The 19,711-nt window shown below is 42.9% G+C and overlaps 1 protein-coding gene across 17 annotated transcripts in view; it reads left to right on the top strand.

Annotated features, from left to right (window-relative positions):
* BICD1 (BICD cargo adaptor 1) overlaps positions 1–19,711 on the top strand; it is a 191,341-nt gene that overhangs the window by 74,538 nt on the left and 97,092 nt on the right. For 16 of the 17 annotated variants that reach the window (XM_053257263.1, XM_053257262.1, XM_053257265.1 and 13 more), the window contains one exon: positions 11,172–11,384. In XM_053257263.1, coding sequence (XP_053113238.1) covers positions 11,172–11,384 — 213 coding nt within the window. Of the gene's footprint in view, positions 1–11,171; positions 11,385–14,249; positions 15,685–19,711 lie in introns of all 17 variants that reach the window. The other variant, XR_008308884.1, reaches the window with a different exon arrangement.

Below are 19,711 nucleotides of genomic sequence, written 5' to 3'. Positions count from 1 at the left end.
AGGGGAGATCCAGGAAATTACAGGCCGGTCAGCTTAACTTCGGTGCCGGGTAAATTGATGGAAAGCATACTTAAGGGCAAAAATGTATACAGAAGAAAAGGCCTTGTTGAAAAGGCTTTGGCTTCTGCAAGGTCAAGTCTTGCCTCACTAACCTTTTGGAGTTCTTTGAGAGTGTCAACAGGCATGTGGATAAAAGTGATCCGGTTGACATAGTATACTTGGACTTCCAAAAAGCTTTTGACAAAGTTTTCCACTAAAGGCTCTTGAGTAAACTTAGCATTCAAGGAATAAGGGAACAGGTTCATGTGTGGATCGGTAACTGGTTGAAGGACAGGAAACGGAGATAAATGGACAGTTTTCACAATGGAGGAAAGTTGGAAGTGGGGTCCTCCAGGGATCGGTACTGCTGCATTTTGAACTAACTGAAGTTTCCCAACTATGTACAAAGGTAGCCCCATGTAGAGCGCATTGCAATAGTCAACCCTGGAGGTTACCAGCTGATGCACCACTGTTTTTTGAAGTTGTCCTCTTCAAGGAATGGACGCAGCTGTCGAATCAGCTGAAGCTGGTAGAAAGCACTCCTGGCCATGGCCTCCACCTGAGATACCAGGGTGAGGCCTGGGTCCAGGAGTGCTCCCAAGCTCCATACCTGCTCCTTCTGGGGGAATGTAACCCCATCCAGCACAGGAAGATCTAACTCATTCCTCAGATTCTGAACACCTACAATGAACACTTCTGTTTTGCTTGGATTCAGTTTCAGTTTATTATATCCAACCCATTACTGCCTGTAGGCAGGCATTTAGGGAATGAGTGCCATTTCCTGATGATGCAGAAGAAAAGGAGAATTAGAGTTGGGTGTCATCAGCATACTGATAACACCCTGCACCAAATCTCCTGATGACCTTACCCAGTGGTTTCATCATGTAGATATTAAAAAGCATTGGTGACAGAATGGAGCTCTGAGGGACTCCATATAACAGGTCTCGTTTTGAGGAGCAACTGTCACCATGCTTCCCCATCTGGAATCTAGCCAGAGATAGGAGTGGAACCACTGCAAAGCAGTGCCCCCTATCACCAACTCCCCCAGGCTATCCAGAAGGATACCATGGTCGATGGTATTGAACACTGCAGAGAGATTCAAAAGAACCAACAGAGTCACACTCTCTCTGTTGATTCCCTTGTAGAGGTCATCCACCAGGCTGACCAAGGCTGTCTCAACCGCATAGCCAGCTCTAAAGCCAGTTTGAAATGGGTCTAGATAATCAGTTTCCTCCAAGACTGCCTGGAGCTGGTCGGCCACCACCCTCTCAATCACCTTGCCCAATCAAGGGTTATTGGAGATTGGCCTATAATTATCTATCGTTAAAGGGTCCAGGGAAAGCTTCTTAAGAAGCGGACTAACCATTGCCTCCTTCAAACATGGAGGCAGCCTACCCTCCCTCAGTGATGAGTTAATGATATTAACTAGGCCGCCTCCAACAATCTCCATGCTAGATAGAAGCAGCCAAGTTGGGAAAGGATCCAGAGAACAAGTGGTAGGCCGCACCGCCCCAAGCAGCTTGTCCACATTTCCAGGAGTCACAGATTAAAACTGATCCAACCGAATACTGCAAGAGGGATTGCTGGACACATCCTTCATCGACCCTGCAGAAATAGTGGAGTCCAAGTCAGCCTGAATACAGGAGATTTTGTCTGCAAATAACCCATTAAAAGCGTCACAGCAGAACGGTGGGGACTTCTGGGGACCAATTTGAAGCAGAAGGAGCAGAAATTAAACTCCTCACAACCCAGGATAGCTCTGCTGAACGCAAACCCACAGATGCAGTGCGCTGACACATATAATAGTGGGTTCTTGTCCAAACAACAAGTAGACTATTTGCCAGTTGTAAACTGTTGGCCAAATACATTCCAACCTCCTCGGCGGCCCAAGTAATACACTGAATTAGAGTTGACAAATTTGTGAACTTCCTCTGCTTTAGGTTTTTACGAACTTTAACTCCTCACAATAATTTTCATAATGGCAAAATAATACATCATCAAATTATATGGCACTATAACAACTACTCTCCTTAAAGTCTCCTTTTTCTTTCTTTCTGCTCTCTGCCTTAGAAGGGTTTCCCATTAGCTGGACAGAGGGGTTCAAATGACTGCTGCCATTTATATTTTCAAAGGGAGAACATCCATGATTTTCTGTCCCAGATGTCCTTTGTGTAACATGAAATTTATTGCACCTAGCTTGGTCTAATCTAACTAAAGTTCCTATTCATACTTACTTGGGAGGAAACTCCCTTGAACTGAATGGGATTCAGATTGTGAGTAAACATGCACAGGATTGCATTGCACCTGGGTCACTGTGGCCGCCTCTCTCTCTGCTGAGGGCTCTACCACTCTCCCTGCTTGCCCCTCATCACTGGTAGCCTGCATCTTAAATAGCTGTTGGCATGCTGAGCAGCCCCGCCCCTTCCTTCCAGGCCCCTGCCCTGCTTTATTAACCCTCTCCCTTTACAGCAACTGCCCCCGATCCCCTGATTCCCTCCTCCCTCGCATGCCCCACCCTTCTCCACGAGGTGCCTCTCTGTCTCGTCCACGGCCTGCTCAGGCAGCTGCCCGGCGGGAACCTCCCGAGCTCTGGACTTCCTGGCTGGCCGTCCACTGGTGTGGGCTCTTTCCCTGCTGCTGCGTCTTGTCACGGCTTCTGTTGCTTCTTCTGCAGCTCCGTTGGATCCGGTAAAGCCGACGGGGCCTTCCACGAAGCTGCTTGCTGGACAGATTTATGTAGCTTCAGCCTTATAATAGCATCAGGTATCCTCAGACTATGCTCTTTACCACACTGAATGTGAGCAATGGAATGGAATGATAAAAGCATACATGCCAACATGTCCCTATTTTCCCATTCACGTGAATGGAAAAATAGGGACATGTTGGCAGGTATCAAAAAGGTGTAAAAAGGATGTTTTAGATGTATAAACATGTATTCCCCTTGTCAAAATCTGAAATAAAGTTGCAGCACTTAGGAACATCTTGTGTATTTTTAACATTTACAAGCAATCAGTTTTATAAAAGAATGAATGTGTTGCCCTTTCCCATACGTATGCTGCCATTTATGCGAATCGCTCTGTAGTGGTATTAATGCTTTCCAATTTATGAATTTCCAAATGTGATTTTAGTGTAAGTTATTAATGTAGATGAAGTACCTCTCATAAATTATTTCATGACACTACATAGAAGAGAACATAATGGAACATCACATATAAAATGCACTGAGAGATTGCCAAATGTGATCAGTGACCTTTAAAAATGAATGTTATTGGCTTGTCCTTGAGTGTTATTACAATCAGGATTGTATGAGATTAGTGTGTGATAAAACAAGTATTTCAGAGACATGGTGTGAAATAATATCTATAAATTGGGTTTGCAACAATATTGCTTGACTCCTATAGATATCCATAGCTACATATCTGTAGATGCAGCAAATGAGTTGCATCTATCCTGCTCTGCAGTCCTTTAGCTACAATACCACTATAAAATGTTAGTATATTATATAATGTAAATATTAGGTGTGTTGTGTGCTGACATAACTGAACTAGGCTAGAAGGCTCTTGTAATGCTGTATAGGTGAGGGACAGTGTTCCTTCTAAGTCATGTGTGTGCTCGTGCTCACGTTTTTTTGTTGTCCACTCAGTCAGTTTTAGATCCCGCTCAGGTTAAATCAGGAAGGTCCCACTCTGAATATATGTGCACACACACTGCCTTGGTACTGCCGCCCAGAACAAATCTAATTGCACACACAGATGGAAGGGAAAAAATAGAGGGAACACTGGTGAGGGAGCCCCATTCCTTCCCATTCTAACTTCACCGTGAGCCCTTTCTCCCCAGTTGTTTACTATTCATGTTATGCATCACCCCCATATCACATCTTTTGCTAAATTTTACCACCTTACACGTTGCATTGCATTTCCTCAGGCAAGCAGTTTCTATTTCTGCTTGCCTCAGTCTGTTGTGCCAGGGGCATGTTCCTTTCCTGGTGCCAAGACAAAGAAACACACACAGGCAGAAGATGAAATAATAGATGATGTTTCAATCAAAGGAAGAGCTATAAGCCTCCTTACATCTCTCAAAGCCAAAACTATCGGGGGGGGGGTCCCGTTACAGTAGGGGGCGTGCTCCGGTGGGGGTCCGCAGCACCTGCCTGCCTGTCCACAGTGAGATCCAGCTAGCATTCTACGAAGGCTTTCTCTTTATACATGACTTTAAACAAAGCAAGTTACATAATACAGTTTTCTTGGCTTACACGTCTATCATGAGCAAAAAGCAGGTGTTTCTTTGAGTGATTTGATTTATATACCACACTTCCAAAAGTGGCTGAGGGCAGTTTACATTAAAATCAAAAACATAGAATAAAACAATTAAAATAAAATAAAAATTTAAACCAGATTAAAATTAAAACTCAAACTAGATATCATTAAATGCCAGGCTAAAAAGATGGCTCTCTTGAAGGTTGCCAAGGAAGATAATTCTTCCTTGGAAGATAATTAATGAAATGTGATTATTTGCGTGAAGATTTTATGGAAACTCTGAAACTTCTTTGCGTGAAGATTTTATGGAAACTTCCTAACAGAGGCTGCAGCCTCTGTTAGGAAGCAGAGCTTGTTAAAACTGACCCACGGATGAACTCCTGAGACAGACACTAGAACTGTCCACTCCTTGCAATACAATGGTCTTCCAGTGGGTAAAACTGTCCCTATCATCATCAGTACATAGTCATCCTCTGTGCCTAGAGGAAATTCCCTGGAAGGGGATTTAGATTTTCTACTTTTGAGAATTCTACAGAGGCAGCTAAGATAAAATTCTAAGCCCAGTCTTTTCTTGCTTGTGGATTAAACGTGACGACGTTGTTGTTTTTAATGGCAGTAGTCTATAGAGATATTTAAAAAAAACAAAACAAAACTGGATATTTTGTCCCCTATAAGGAGAAGTACCACTTCCAAATTCTGCATGCTTGCCTGGGGCTTTTGTATAGTCAAAATCATTTTGTACAGAATAGTTATTGCTTAACAGCCTTTAATTACCAGTTAATGCCTACCAGAAATTTTACTTTGAACTTGGATAATCAGATATATGTAAGTAGGAGGAGGAGGAACGAAAATCTTAATTGAACATGGACAGGACAGAGCCAATATAGTGCAATAGTTAGAGGCCTACTTGGGATACTCAGGTTCAAATCCTCACCCGGCCAAAGCTCCATAGTTCCCCATAAGTTAGTTATCCTGGCTGACATCCGACTATGGGTGCAGCAGACCAATGTGGGGACTAGTGAAACACCAGCGCTAATGTTAGGAATGCCTACAATTTGTTAGAATATAAGCCCATCTCAGCCTAACCTAACTCCCAAGGTCGTTATGAGTAGAAAATGGAGGACCGTGAATGTTGCCCTGAGCTCTTTGTAGGGAATGTAACAAACTTATAATAAATAAATTGATATTTGGGAGTAGAAGGGGGAAGAAATCACTGGACCTCATTTTACAACCTTTGATCGCTACTAGAAAAGCTCAATGTGACCTTTTAAAACAGAGATTTACTTTGAGAAAATAGTAACATTGTTTATTGGTATTATGAATATGTTTCTAAGGATAATTGTAAAGTTCATGTGAATGAGGGAGGCTGTGGCCACTGGATATCAGCAAAAAAACAAATGAAAATAGTGTCTGATGTGATGCACAGCATACCGTTGCCATAAGAGAGCCAGCGTGGTGTAATGGTTAGAGTGCTGGACTAGGACTGGGGAGACCCGAGTTCAAATCCTCATTCAGCCATGAAACTAGCTGGGTGACTCTGGGCCAGTCACTTCTCTCTCAGCCTAACCTATTTCACAGAGTTGTTTTGAGGAGAAACTCAAGTATGTAGTACACTGCTCTGGGCTCTTTGGAGGAAGAGTGGGATATAAATGTAAAAGTAATAATATTCTGCTGTGGACTTCAGAGTAGACCCCAAAGCTGTTAAGAAGCAGCATTTCCTACTGTTTCCCCATTTGCAACAGCAGGGAAACCTGTGGAAATACCATATTTACCTGAATCCCAGACTAGTCTTTTTCCAAGTTCTTTGATGTTAGAAATCTGGAGGTTTTCTTAAATTCAGAGAAATGTTGCATTTGGGTAAATAGAGGTATAATCTGTATTTAACCTCTATTTTAAGGAGGTTGTCTTAAATTCAGAGTCTTCTTCTATTTGGGTAAATATGGTACTACTTTTGCATCCACTACTTCTGCATCAGCTGCTTCTCAATAGCCTTGGGACTTGCTTTCGAATCCACAGCAGCCCCAGCGCAAACCATTAGGGTGACAGTAGACTGTCCATCATGTCAGCCAATGAAGCTATTCCCACGATCAGTAGAAAGCAGGCTAAGGGAGCCTAGCCCACTTCCTATTGATCGTGGGAACCACCGGGCTTGCGGGTGAACCCGGTGGTTCCAAGGCGGATAGCTCACCTACTTCCTCCCTCCCTAAATGAGGTTAACGGAGAGAGCGCTCCATTTACCTTGGGTTTTTTTGCTTGTGTGCTGCTGCGGCATGCGGCGACACACAAGTAGACCACTGACTGAGAGGCTGCAGCCAGCCTTGGGGGGTCTCTCCAGAATGCCCCGTGTGTGGGGGGGGCATCCTGGAACTTCCGGGGGCCAGGCAGCCCCCAATCCCCACAGCCCCCCACCGTCCCTGTGTAGGTGGCCAATCCAGCTACCCAGGGTTTGAAGGCTGCTCTTGTGCAGGGAGAGCGGGCTAAGTCCGCTCTCCTCTCCATAAACCCTCCTGGCTCTTCGCACGTGTCATTTGAAGCGCCTCAATGTGTTTTTATAATACTTAGGAGCGCTGATGTTAACTTTATAGCATTCCTTTTCTTGCCAATTCTTGTTTGTAACTTTCAGTATAAAACATATCACAAGGATATGCTCGTATAAACGAATGCACATGCTGCCTTTGTAAGCTTAGGCACACTGTGGAAGATTATTAGTTAACCTGTTTTGTAAGTGGCCTGTGCTCTCGCATGAACATTGTTATGCTGTCAGAATATGCACATTTTGATATCCTTGATACGTCTGCCTGCATAATCTTCAAAATTAATAAGCGGTATTTGGAAACCTTAAGAGAAAGACAGTCTGTAACAGTTCAGTGGTTCTGCATTCAGATGCCTCATTTTCAAAGGCGGTATGCATTAAAATTCATTTAGAAGAAAAACATTGTTTTTTGTTTCTCCTCAACTCTTTCTTGGCATAATTGCTTTTATACTATATAGAGTGAAATAACAAGAAAATTTGCAGGATGTTGTAGGTGTTCCCACCCTGCTACCCCTGCCCATATGTTACCAGGAACTCATTCATTTGTAACGTGTACATATATTTTTTCTTATTTCTTCTTTTGTTAAGAAAATGGTTTCTTATTCATGGCTGACTACTAATTAAACCACTCAATCAGTTCTAACTGCTGTACTCAGAGTGGAATGTAGTGACTGTGGCAGCAAGATGTTGTCAGAGAACATAATGCTACCCCACCACTGAAGTGACATTCTAGCAGCCTTGCAGGCGGGCATCATAGTACAAATATGTCAGCTCAAAATACTAGAATTATGCAATGAATTAACTATTACAAACCCAATCATATGAACTGATTCATCATTAAATATATGTTTTAGGGTAAGGTGCAGTGGTGATGAGTTGTGAAGCTTTATTTGCATTACAAGTCAATTTAAGATGTTTAGCACAGGAAACTGCCTTATATCTAGGGATGTGCATGGAACCAAGCAGGGGTGGTTGGATGGTGGCGGGGGTGCTGCTATAAGAGCGGGGGAGGGTGCATTTACCCCTCCCTTGCTCTTTCCTTGCTGGCACTCCTTTTTTCCAAAGTTCATCGGGGCGGCAGCATACCTCCCTGCTGCCCCGTTGCCCCTGTTAACTGGATACAACTGGAAGTGTTGGATGCGCCTGCACACACTGGCATGGGTGTGCGCACACCATGCCATCGCATGCATGTGCCTGCCATGCGTGCGTCAGATTCTTCCAGTTGTATTTCATAAAGGGCCTCCGAACCGCGTCCGTGCACATCCCTACTTATATCAAGTTAGACCACTGGTCGAGCTAGCTCAGTATTGTCTACTGGCAGCACCTCTACAAGATTTTAGGCAGGTGTCTCTCCCAGCCCTACCTGGAGATGCCAGGGAGTGAACCTGGGACCTTTTTCATGCAAGCAGGTGCTCTGTCATTGAACTATGGCCCCATCCCCTAAGGGGTATTTTACAGCAGACAGCACTCATGTGTAGTTACCTTTCAAAAAGCAAATCAGGGCAGACTCTGCTTAGGAAAGGGTATAATTTATGCTTGTTACTGTAAGACCAGCTCTTCTCCCTGGCCATTGCTGGATATGGCAATGGTATCATTCAAGATAAATGTTATGGAACTGACTGGAGAAAGCAATAACCATGGTGTGACTAGGGGTGAATAATCTGTGTGGCACTGTACGGCATTTCAGTTACTTAGGAAGGAACAATGTACTTTGAAAATGTCAGGATATACATGCAGGGATGTAGCTATAATTGAGCATATGGGTTCAAAGAATCCAGGGGGCCCAGCTCCTGAGGGCCCCCCAGGCTCTTCCCCTCCCCTCCCTATTTTCTTCATTATCTCCCTCACTCTGAGGAACCGCCAGGGAAAGGGGTGAACCTGGGCTCCCTCTCCCTTAGCTACTCCCATGTGTGCATGAATCATTTTGGCGGGGTGGGGAGTGGTACCTTTAAAGTATGAGTAAAGGAGGTCCTTACCTGCTCCACTGCTGCCCCACCACTTTTCCTGGCACTGTGAAACTCAGCAGTGTATGCGTGGCTGCGGGACTTCACTCAGCAGCCTGCGCGCGGTGGTGGGATGCACATGGCCACCATGCATGCATGGCGGCCTTCTGGCTGAATTCCCGTGGCTGTGCATGGACTTCTGAGTGGTTCTGCGCCGTGCCCAGAAAAGTGGCGGGATGGCAGAGGAGCAGGTAAGGACCTGCTTTACTCATGCTTAAAGGTACCACTCCCTGCCTCGTGGAAATGATTCATTTAGGAGGAAAACAAAAGAAAAATGTAAGGTAAAAATTTAAAACTCACTTGCAATGGTGCATATCTATAGGACTGGGATACTTATTTTAATATTATAATTTTTCATTACAGCTGATTATTTGTGGTTATTTTCAGAAGACAGTAGTTCTCTCAGCCATTCCCCCAAGGAAATGGCTGCCCCCAAGGAAACGGATGCCTCCGAGTACCAGATGTGGGGGAGTAACAGCAGGAGAGAGGGCATGCTCTCAACTCCTGCCTGTGGCTTCCAGCGGCATCTGGTGGGTCACTGTACGAAAAGGATTCTGGACTAGTTGGGCCTTGGGCCTGATCCAGCAGGGCTGTTCTTATGCAAAATCATTTTTGACACAATCTCTTCCTAGCTGGGATGAACAACTCCTGATTCAGACAGTGGGCAGCATCCAAACTAACTCTCCATCGGTCGAAGCACCTTCTGTGAATGAAAGGAGTTTCTGCTGATGAAGGTTTAGTATGGATGCTTTCCAGTGCTGTTCAGTTGACATTTCAAAGTCTAAGGGACGTGTTCCATTATCTCCTATGTCATTCCTATAGGACTCAAAGGAACACATTAGTCCCATCTTTTAAATTAAATTAAATTAAATTAAATTTATTTATAATGTTTATATCATGCTCCTCCAGTACAATACTGCTTGGGGCAGCTCACAATAGTAAAACCATAACAGTAATATAAAATTAAAAACAGAAAAACAAATAAAACACAATATAGAATAAAATCAATTAAAACAGACCCAAATTTAAAAAAAACCCACCAGACAGTAGTAAAAGACTGTAGCACCTTCCCTGCTAGCCCTTGGTTAAGTGTGTTTCCTATGAAGCTCACTGCACAGTGTACCTGGCCATTACTTGTGCACACCTTGCATAGAGTTGTCCAGCCATCTTGTTCTGCATGTGCAAACCGTAGCATGAGTAGCCTGCATGTATGGAATGGGAGCACTGGATGCCCCTATAGGAGGCGTGTTGTATTTCAAGTAATGGCCAGGCAAGTTGCATTTGGCTTAGCCTAGTTGCATGGGAATTCGAGCTCCTTTGAATCCCATGGGATTCATGTAAGCGGTGATAGATCATGTCATTTGTTACTTGGAAAATCAATGGAAAACAGGATTTGAATAGAGAGATATTTGCTATAGCAGCATATTTCAGTGTTGGAATGCTGATTTTTCACATGGAGTCATTCTTGCGAAGTATATTAAAAAGTTGCTAAGTAGGTCTTTCAGGTTTTATTTCAAAAGGAATGGCAGATCCCTTTTGAAATAAGTATTATTTTTTCTTAAGTATTATTTTAAAACAATAATACAGTATTATTTTTACTATAATTTGTTGTTCATGAAATATACTTGTTTAACAATTATTTCATTAGTGAAGGATGAGGAATCTCTAAACATATTGTGGGATCTTGTGAGATAGTTTGGGCTTCACTCCTGGCACCGAAAGGTAATGTAGCAGTACCAGAGTATGTCTATCTAGAATCTAGATCGTATACAGATTGCATAACCAAATATTTATTTTCTTGTCTTAGTTTCACTTCTTATTTCTCAAGGCTTTGTATATTTCAGGTCATTGAGTAGTACTATTGCTACAGATATGCTTTCATGAAATAACATACAATTCATCAGCACTTTAACATTGCCATAGCACTTGGTGTGTTGTTAACAGCTTTCAAAAACTGTGGATAGATGTGTTTTCCCAGCTGAAAAAATCCCAAAGTGTCAGTCTGGTAATACTTTTATTAGGACCAACCAAAATCTCTCATAGCTGTCAACAGCAAGCTTTCAAGTTCTATATGAGGCTAGATGCAAAGCGAAGCAAGCAAAAAAAAAAGGGGGTGGGTGGGAGGAAGAGAAACCGGACATGGTGGTATAGCCCCAAAGTCTGCAGCTTCTAACAATCCTGAACAAAGCTGCAGTCTTTAGGACTAGCTCCTATTGGCAAACCCTTGTTCACCAGTGTTTTATCTGGGACGTTGCCTTTCTTTGTACCAAGTTATTCAGCATCTTTCTCAAGTTCATTTGAGATGTTTTTATTTCATGACTCCTAATTTTACTCTTGTAGGCTTTTGGACAGTCCTTCTCAGTCCACCGTAAAGTAGCAGAAGATGGCGAGACACGCGAGGAGACGCTCCTCCAGGAGTCGGCATCAAAGGAAGCCTATTACCTGGCGAAGATCTTGGAAATGCAGAGTGAATTGAAGCAAAGTAGGACTGTTGTTACCAACGTTCAGGCGGAGAATGAACGACTGACAGCTATTGTTCAGGACTTGAAAGAGGTAAATCAGATTGAGAAGAGGCATGATATATGGAGTGGATCTTAACTGCAGTTCATTAAAAAATACTGTCATGATTTATAGATTTTGAGAAAAAAACATTGGCCATTATGAACTCATAGCCTGCTATCTTGGCCTGTTTTGATCAGAATTCTCCTACAAAGATTTTAATTTTTCTGAACTGTCACATTAGAAAGCCTAGTCTCATATCCACACTGAGCCCTGTTCACTGACTCCCAAAATTAGTGCTTTTAACAGCTCTTTGACTCCTTGGTTATATCATTTCTTGAGGTTCAAGAAGCAGTGTTTTCCCCTCAGAGGTCAATTAGCATAGCTGGAAGCCTTCCAGCCTGTTTTTATGAATGATGCTTTGTTTGCTGGCACTTTACTTACCAGAGCCAATCCTTGAATTTCAGTACGTTAGTGGGCAGAGTCAAGACTTTCTTTGTTGAATAAAAAAGGTGCAAATTTGCAGCAGGGCATAGCACACACAACATTCTGTATCTAGAACTAAGGCCATTTCCAGTTGAAATACTAAGATATGACTGTGAGCTTCTCCTGCACTATTTGTGCTGTGGAGAGTCTTTGCCTTCACAGACAAAACTGATATATGTTCCTCCCCTGTTGATAGGAATTTGTAGTTCAACTACCAACTGTAGTCTCAGCTGTAGACAGTCTTAAATACAAGCGTGTTTTTAAATCCCTGGCATCTCCTTACGGAAATAATTAGAACACTTTTAAAATGATGTAATATAATAAATTTTGACCCGGGGTCAATTGAAGTGGTCATTTTCTGCTCAGTTGTTAAAAATCAATTTTCACACTGAAAAAATGAGTATGAGTTATAGTTTTGAATTTTACAATGAATTGGATCTGTAACATTCAAATGCTCTGTGCAATGTCTAGGCATTTAAAAAAAATCAAAGAGCAGTGTTCTTGCTCTCTCAATAAATGAATGAATGAATATAAAATAACATAAATAACATTAAATAATGTCAACTCCCCCAACCTTATATCCTCTACAGTTGCTTGCTTATAGTTTAAGAGCAGGAATGGCTGAACTCCGATACTGTAGCCAGGTTCCTATATAATTTGAGACTTCTGCTTCTGGTCTAGGGCAGGCTGTGGTGAGGTCTGCTCTGGGTCAGCTTTATATCCTGCCTTTATAATGTGTTGCTTCCAAGACCATGTGGTCACCTAGCAAGCACAAGTTGTAGAAATAGTTAAATCCACTTAAATACTGTTTTCAGCTATCCAGATTTCTTTTTAAACTGTGATACTTAAGGCTCCTTCAAAGCCTTCTAAGGGCGGGTGGGGGGGACAGATCTGTCTGGGCAGGGGCGTAGCAAGGTTGGAGTGGGCCCAGAGAGTGGGCCCAGAAGCTCAGCTCATGAAGTAAAGAAGTAAAGAAATTCTTTACTCATGAAGTAAAGAAATCTTAAATGAGGCTGAATAGTGGTAACAAAAAGCATAGTAATACACACACACACACACACACACACATATATAAAACACACCTATGTGCCACAATAAAACATTATCCTAAATTATTTTTTTTAATGTTTTCTAAATTGTGGACGATGCAAGTCATTTAATGGTACTCGAGAAAGACATGCTGTTCTGTTAGTTCCAGGTCTTAATTTTGGAGGATGAATACAACCGAAGGAAGCCCGGGCTGGTGCGTGGCTGGGGGAGTCAGTCATGTGACTTGCCTCGGGGGGGGCCCTAAGGCAGTGGGCCCCCAGACAACTGTCTCCCCTTGCCCTATTATAGTTACGCCCCTGTGTCTGGGGGTGGGGTCCTCTAGCTTTCTGCTTCTTTTCTATGATAGTTTTACTGATATAGGAAAAGAGAAGGTCTCTGGAGACTTCATGCTGTCAGCAGAATTTGCTCCTCCCAACTTTAGCAGAACAGTATCAGTATTAAATAGGCATGGAATGACACTTAACCTTTTGTTAAGCCTGTGATGGGTACATGTCATTCCAATTGACTAGCTAGGAAAGATTTTGTATTTTGGAAGGCATTTCTATCAGTGGCTACTAGTTTGATGGCTGTGGGCCACCTCTAGCCTCAGAGGCACAATGCCTCTCAATACCAGTTGCAGGGGAACAACAGCAGGAGAAAGGGCATATACCCTCTCTTGCCTGTGGGTTCCCCAGAGACATCTGGTGGGCCACTGTGTGAAACAGGATGCTGGACTAGATAGGCCTTAGGCCTGATCCAGCAGGGCTGTTCTTATGTTCTTAAGTAAGTTATTTTTCTTTCTCTATAGCCCTTAGGTTTCTACAGGTTAATTGTGGGCTAGTAAATTGGGGGGCAAGGCTCTTTTGCAAAGTTGTGGTAGGAAGAGACCTGCAGCAAATGCTGAAGCATCCTGGAATGCAAATCAGAGCTAAACTTGCCCTGCTGTTTGTCAGGAATCAATATCGGACTGCAGTTCCCTAAAAGTGTCTCCTCAGCAGTTTAGCAAGCATAAATGTTGCCAGAAATTGACTTATACACCTCACTGTTTGAACAATTCTGGATTGACCTAAGTTATTTTTAACCGGAAAATCAATACACAAAAGTAGTGGATATGCGCACATGTTTCCCAGTGGTGTTATCTCACCTCTATAAAGGATGGCTTGCTCATTAGTTACATGTTACTTAAATAAAGGTGAATTCCAACAGAGGAAGGATCATTAGACAGATCATACTTCGAAGCTGAGAGTTCCCACCCCAGCTGCTGCTTCTACTGAGAGCCACACTGAAAATTTTACCAAGTCCTGGAACTATAAATTATTGCCATGAGTTATCAATGTAGATTTGGCTTCATTTGCATAGACATACTACAACACAATTGATTTTCAATATGCTTATAATTTTCAGAATGTCCGTATTATACAAGACAAATGTTCAGTCCTTTCATCAAAAGAAAGAAAGGTGTTTTATTGTGAACGAACAATGTGTGCTTATAGTCTCAGTCAGCTTTGCCGGAACAATGGATGCCCAGCATTTGTATGACATCATAAAGCACTGGAAGGTCTTCTGTATTACCTTTTTGTATCCAATTAGTTGATTGGCAGAATGAAGTGAAAAAGAGTGAGAGAGGGTACTAGCCACCCATCCCTGAATGGCTCCCTACATGAGGGAGGAGTCAGATACAAACAGATAGCCCTGGCAGCTCCTGGGCCAAAAGGCTCGTGAGTTATGTGTTGAAAACCTCTAGTTTTGTGGTAGCAGTTCCCGTCATTGCATTATACTTCAATTATCTCTGAATATTCAGAGATAATACATACATTGATTTTCTATGGCAGTCATTTGGGACAGGACTAGACTGTAGACTTGAATGGGTTTATTCTTCCCAAAGATACTAAGAATTATAATTTTGCTGGAAGGATAGGGATCTCTGACAGCAAATTTCCAGCTTTAATTTGCAGAATTCCTTAAGGGAAATTATGAAACATACATTAAACCTGGTGTACAGTAAATTCTGAATTCTCAATAGTTCCCCCCCCCCCACTAAGACTGTGATTGGGGCAATAATTAATTAGTTGCTCTTGAGTGATCTTGCCCATTGTAAGGTAAGTCCAAATAATTGTAACATGGCAACTGTGAATAACTTTGGCCAGTTTAATAAAAATATGTTTTAATCTTGTAATTCAGTTGGAAGCCTCTTTTGATATAACCCTTTTATTTTACTTGCTATTATTAATGAATTGTTAGTATGATATTGGCAGGAATATTTTTACCGTTGAATTATTAATTTGTTTGGACTATTATAATAGAACAGATTATATAGGCCAAATAATAGTCCAATTAAAATTTGAAGTGTTAAGTTCATTTTCTCATTGTAATGTAGTTTTCGCTCTTTCTTGATTTATAGTCAACTAATACTGGCATATAAGAATTTCATTTTTTCATAATGATTAATTGCCTAAGACTGCAACTGTTGCTCCTGTAAGCAATTATACTACTTCAGTTTCACTTTGATTTGTAGCTTGCATGTTTTGAAAGCTCAGTAAAGTTGTTAAATGCCTAATTGGTCATATATCGAATGATTATACTGGGAATTAGGTACACATCCAACAGCAGGAGGCTGTTGATGGCCCATTGTGCCCACACAACAGATCAATATAGGCGGCACAGTCCGAAATCAGCAACTGCAGAGCAAAGCATATTTTGAACTGTGAAAAGAGATACATACTAGCTGCTATCTCTTGCTTTTGCTACCTGTTTTCCCACCTCCAGTTTAGAGAGAGAGAGAGAGAGAGAGCGAGAGAGAGAGAGAGAGAGCAGGTTTGCAGGATTCGCCAGCAAGTAGGTAAGTAAGAGAACCAGAAGTTCAGTTTACAGTGAAACAGCACAAATTAAAACATTAAAACAATTTAAAATTTTAAACAGTGTTAAAATCTATGAGTCTCATTAAAAGTCTAGGTGAGCAAATGTGTTTTAACTGCCTTTTAAAAAGTTATCAGACCTGGGGAGGCTTTTAATTCATCAGGGAGCACATTCCAAAGCCTTGGGGCAGAAATGGAGAAGGCCTACCCCTGAGTAGTGTAAGAGATTCGAGATGCCCAAGATTCCCTTGCAGTTTTGGAATAGTTGGGGATCCCAGAATCCTCACATTAACAAGAACTGTGGGTTCTTTTTTGATGGTCTTGGCTGTCAAGACTCTCAAGATCCAAGAAAGCACAAGGAGAATGAAGGGGCAAAAATTAATCAAAAGGCTTTATTTCTCACCAGATTTAAATCTCAGGATACAGCATACAGCATAAACATTTCTCTCCCCCCACCAAAAGCAATCAGGCAGTTTTAGCTAACAGCTTTAAAAGATTGTCAAAGCCTCTCCCTTCTTGTGGTTTCTCAATTGCCCTGGGTCTCACCAAAAACCCTTATGTTTCCTCCTTTTTCCTCTCCTCCTCCTCCTGTGTGATGTGTCCCAGCTCTCCGACCCGAGCTCCATTCGAGACCCGACACCCTTGAGTTCCAATATGGAGCTTTTTGTACCTTTCTATAGATCACCCACCCATCAATTTTTCCATATTTCCTTGATAATAATTGGCCAAAAGGAGTCTTGACCAATCGACCTATAATTCAATTTGCTGTACCTTTGACATTTAATGTCATTGGTCAGAAAATATGACAGACGCAAGCGGAAGTAGAATAGGGGCATAAACATGGGCGAGTGACCACTCAAGCAGAACCTGTGTGGCGTACCCTCACTTTTAGACTTTGCTTTTCAGTGAAAATGAGAAAGTTCGCCTGAGCTGACAGGCCGATTCTCTAAAATTAAACAAAAGGTGAGGTGGGGGCTATCTTTGAACAGTGAGCGGAAAGTTACTCACTAGTGGGATGAGGAGTTTGTGTGTTCAATCAAGAAAAGGATATCTTAATTTGGACGTAATGTGGGAGATTGGGACTCACCCAAGGTGGGAGTGTGTGTGTTCAACCGGGGGAAAGGATATCTAATTTGGACATAGTGTGGGAGATTTGGGAATTCACCTATATGACAGCCTTCGCCCATGAGTTCATACTAAGGCCAAGGCCTGAACTGTGTCAAACAAATGGACTCATGTCAAGCACCTATCCAGCATAATATGGCTAACTTATCTAAGCATTTATCTAATACAAAAATGACCCTTACTAGGTCTTACAGTAGCCACCAGTCCAGCTGGTGGCAACTGCAGATAGACCTCCCCAGGTGCTCTCAATAGGCAGCAGGGTTCATAACGAAAAAGGCATTCTCTTAAATATCCTGGGCCTAAGCTGTTCAGGGCTTTATAGTAGGGCTTGGGCAGCCATGGGCAGGGCAGGGAGCAGTTCCCTTAAAAAGCAGGTAAGCAGGTCCTTATCTGCTCCTGCGCCATACCACCACTTTTCCAGGCGCGGCGCTCACTCTACAAAAGGCCGCTCTACAAAAGGCTTGCTCTACAAAAGGCCGCACCTTTTGTGCTGAGGCCAGCTGCATGCCAACGCTGTGTGCAGGCCGCAGGGAGCAGTGCCGCAGCCATGCGCAGTCTTTTGTAGAGCGAGTGAAGCTCCCAGAAAAGCAGTGGGGTAGTGCAGGAGCAGGTAAGGACCTGCTTATTAAGGGAGCTGCCCCCCACTCTGCTGAACCAGTTTGGCTGCAGGCACCCGAGCTGGTTCGGCGCTTTCCTAAAGAGGTGCCGAACTGGTTCATGCACACCTCTACTTTATAGATTATAACCAGCACTTTGTATTTTGCCCCAAAGCATATTGGTAGCCAGTGCAGTTCTTTTAGTACAAGTGTAATGTGGTCTCTTTAAGATGACCCAGAGGCCAAGCCGGCTACCGCATTTTGCACCAATAGCAGTTTTTGGATTACATACGGAGGCAGCCCCAGATGGAGCGCATTACAGTAATCAAGTCTGGAGTTTACCATCATATACACTACTGTTCTGAGGTCATTTATCTCAAGAAACTGACGCAGCTGACAGATTAGCTGGAACTAATAGAAAACACCTCTGGCTACCGCCTGAACCTGAGACACCAGAGAGAGTGTTGGATCCAGAAGCACTCCTAGACACTAGACTGTGTAGCTGTTCCTTTGGCGGGGGGTATAACCCCATCCAGGACAGACAGATCAAAGTTGTCTCCTGAGTTCCGGCCCTGCACAATAAGCACCTCTGTCTTATTTGGATTCAGTCTCAGTTTGTTATCCAGCCCATCACTGCCTCTAGGCAGGCATTTAGGGAGGTGATGCCTTTTCCTGATGATGTTGACATGTAAAAATAGATTAGAGTGTCATCAGCGTACTAATAACACTCTGCACCAAATCTCCTGATGATCTCTCCCAGTGGTTTCATGTAGATGTTAAAAATAAGGATGTGCAGAACCAGCCTGGACTCAGTGAACTGCTTCGAACCAGTTTGAGCTGGTTTGTCAAACTGACTGGCCCAGCCAATCGGTTGAACTGAACCGGTTTGCATACCTGTGGTTTGGTCCAAATTCTGTTTGAATTTGGACTGAACCGTGCCATACGATCCATGCACACCCCAGTTAAAAAGCATTGGAGACTGTATGGAGCCTTGTGGGACTCCATACTCTTGCTCTTGTTTTAAAGAGCAACAGTCTCCAAGCAATACCATCTGGAATCTGCCTGAGAGGTAGGAGTGGAACCACTACAAAGCAGTGCTTCCCACTCCCAACTCTCTCAGATGCTGCAGAAGAATACCATGGACAATAGTATCAAAAGCCACCAAGGGATGCAAAAGGATCCCTTGTAAACAGCATTTGAAGCTGGGTGGAGAGTGTTGCATGGAGGGCTTGGGAACTAGACTTGGGTGGGTTTGTATGACACACCTGCTGGGCGAATACACTCCCAAAGAACATCCATTTTTCTCCCTCTCGTTTGCCAGTGGATAGTGTGAACTCACCCATAATAAAATCAGTTGCTCAGATATCCTTGAATTATTGAGGGGCCTAAAATTATCCTGGCAAAATGTAAGAAATGAACAAGACCTTGCAGAAGACCAGAGTACATATTGTCTGGATCTTCTGACCATTTCCCCTTTCAAAAGCGCATGGTGAAAAACCAGGTGTATGGTGCTAGTTAAGTTCATTAACATTCTTATCATGGAAGCCTTGCTGCTGTTCATTAATTCTTTCTGCTGAGCTGCTGGCAGGCCAGATCTCTAGTGGCTGCTCCATTTTTTATTCATTAATTCTTTTGCAAGCCCAGCAGCTGTTGCAGAACTAGCTGAGATAAATGAGACAAAGTTCTAACACTTTGTCTACTATACTTCACAAATCTAGATGACTTCTAATTTCCCTGCAGTTGCTGTGTATTGCTGGTGCTTCTATTCTTGTGTTTTCCTGGTCTGTATTTGACACAGAGTCTTGGCCAGTGTTCCCATGCCTGTGGGCTCAATCACACTATCACTTGAGTGCACAGTGGCTTTGAACACTTTTTGTCCATTTTGGATTTTAGCTACGTGAGCTTGGTGTGAGCAAATTGTATGAATCTGATGAAAAGTTGCATTTGTACTGGGAAGTCAAAAGCCACATAGTCTGAAAGCTTGCAGGTACACATAAGTGTCTTGTCAGAGAGTGAGAGATGGCTTGTAGCTAACACAGACAAAGGATTCATACATGACTGCCTTGCACTGCAGTTATTGGGAGAGTAGGTTCTCATTCTTTTAGGAAAAACAGAGACATAACATATTATATCTTGCTCTATACATATTATTAGGTTAACAAGGAGAGGAGAGCTGGTCTTGTGGTAGCAAGCATGACTTGTCCCCATAGCCAAGCAGGGTCTGCCCTGGTTGCATCTGAATGGGAGACTTGATGTGTGAGCACTGGAAGATCTTCCCCTCAGGGGATGA

Source organism: Hemicordylus capensis, chromosome 5 (assembly GCF_027244095.1).
Source record: "Hemicordylus capensis ecotype Gifberg chromosome 5, rHemCap1.1.pri, whole genome shotgun sequence".
Taxonomy (NCBI): domain Eukaryota; kingdom Metazoa; phylum Chordata; class Lepidosauria; order Squamata; family Cordylidae; genus Hemicordylus; species Hemicordylus capensis.
The sequence above is the reverse complement of the archived record's forward strand: the minus strand, read 5'-3'. Positions and strand labels throughout refer to the sequence as shown.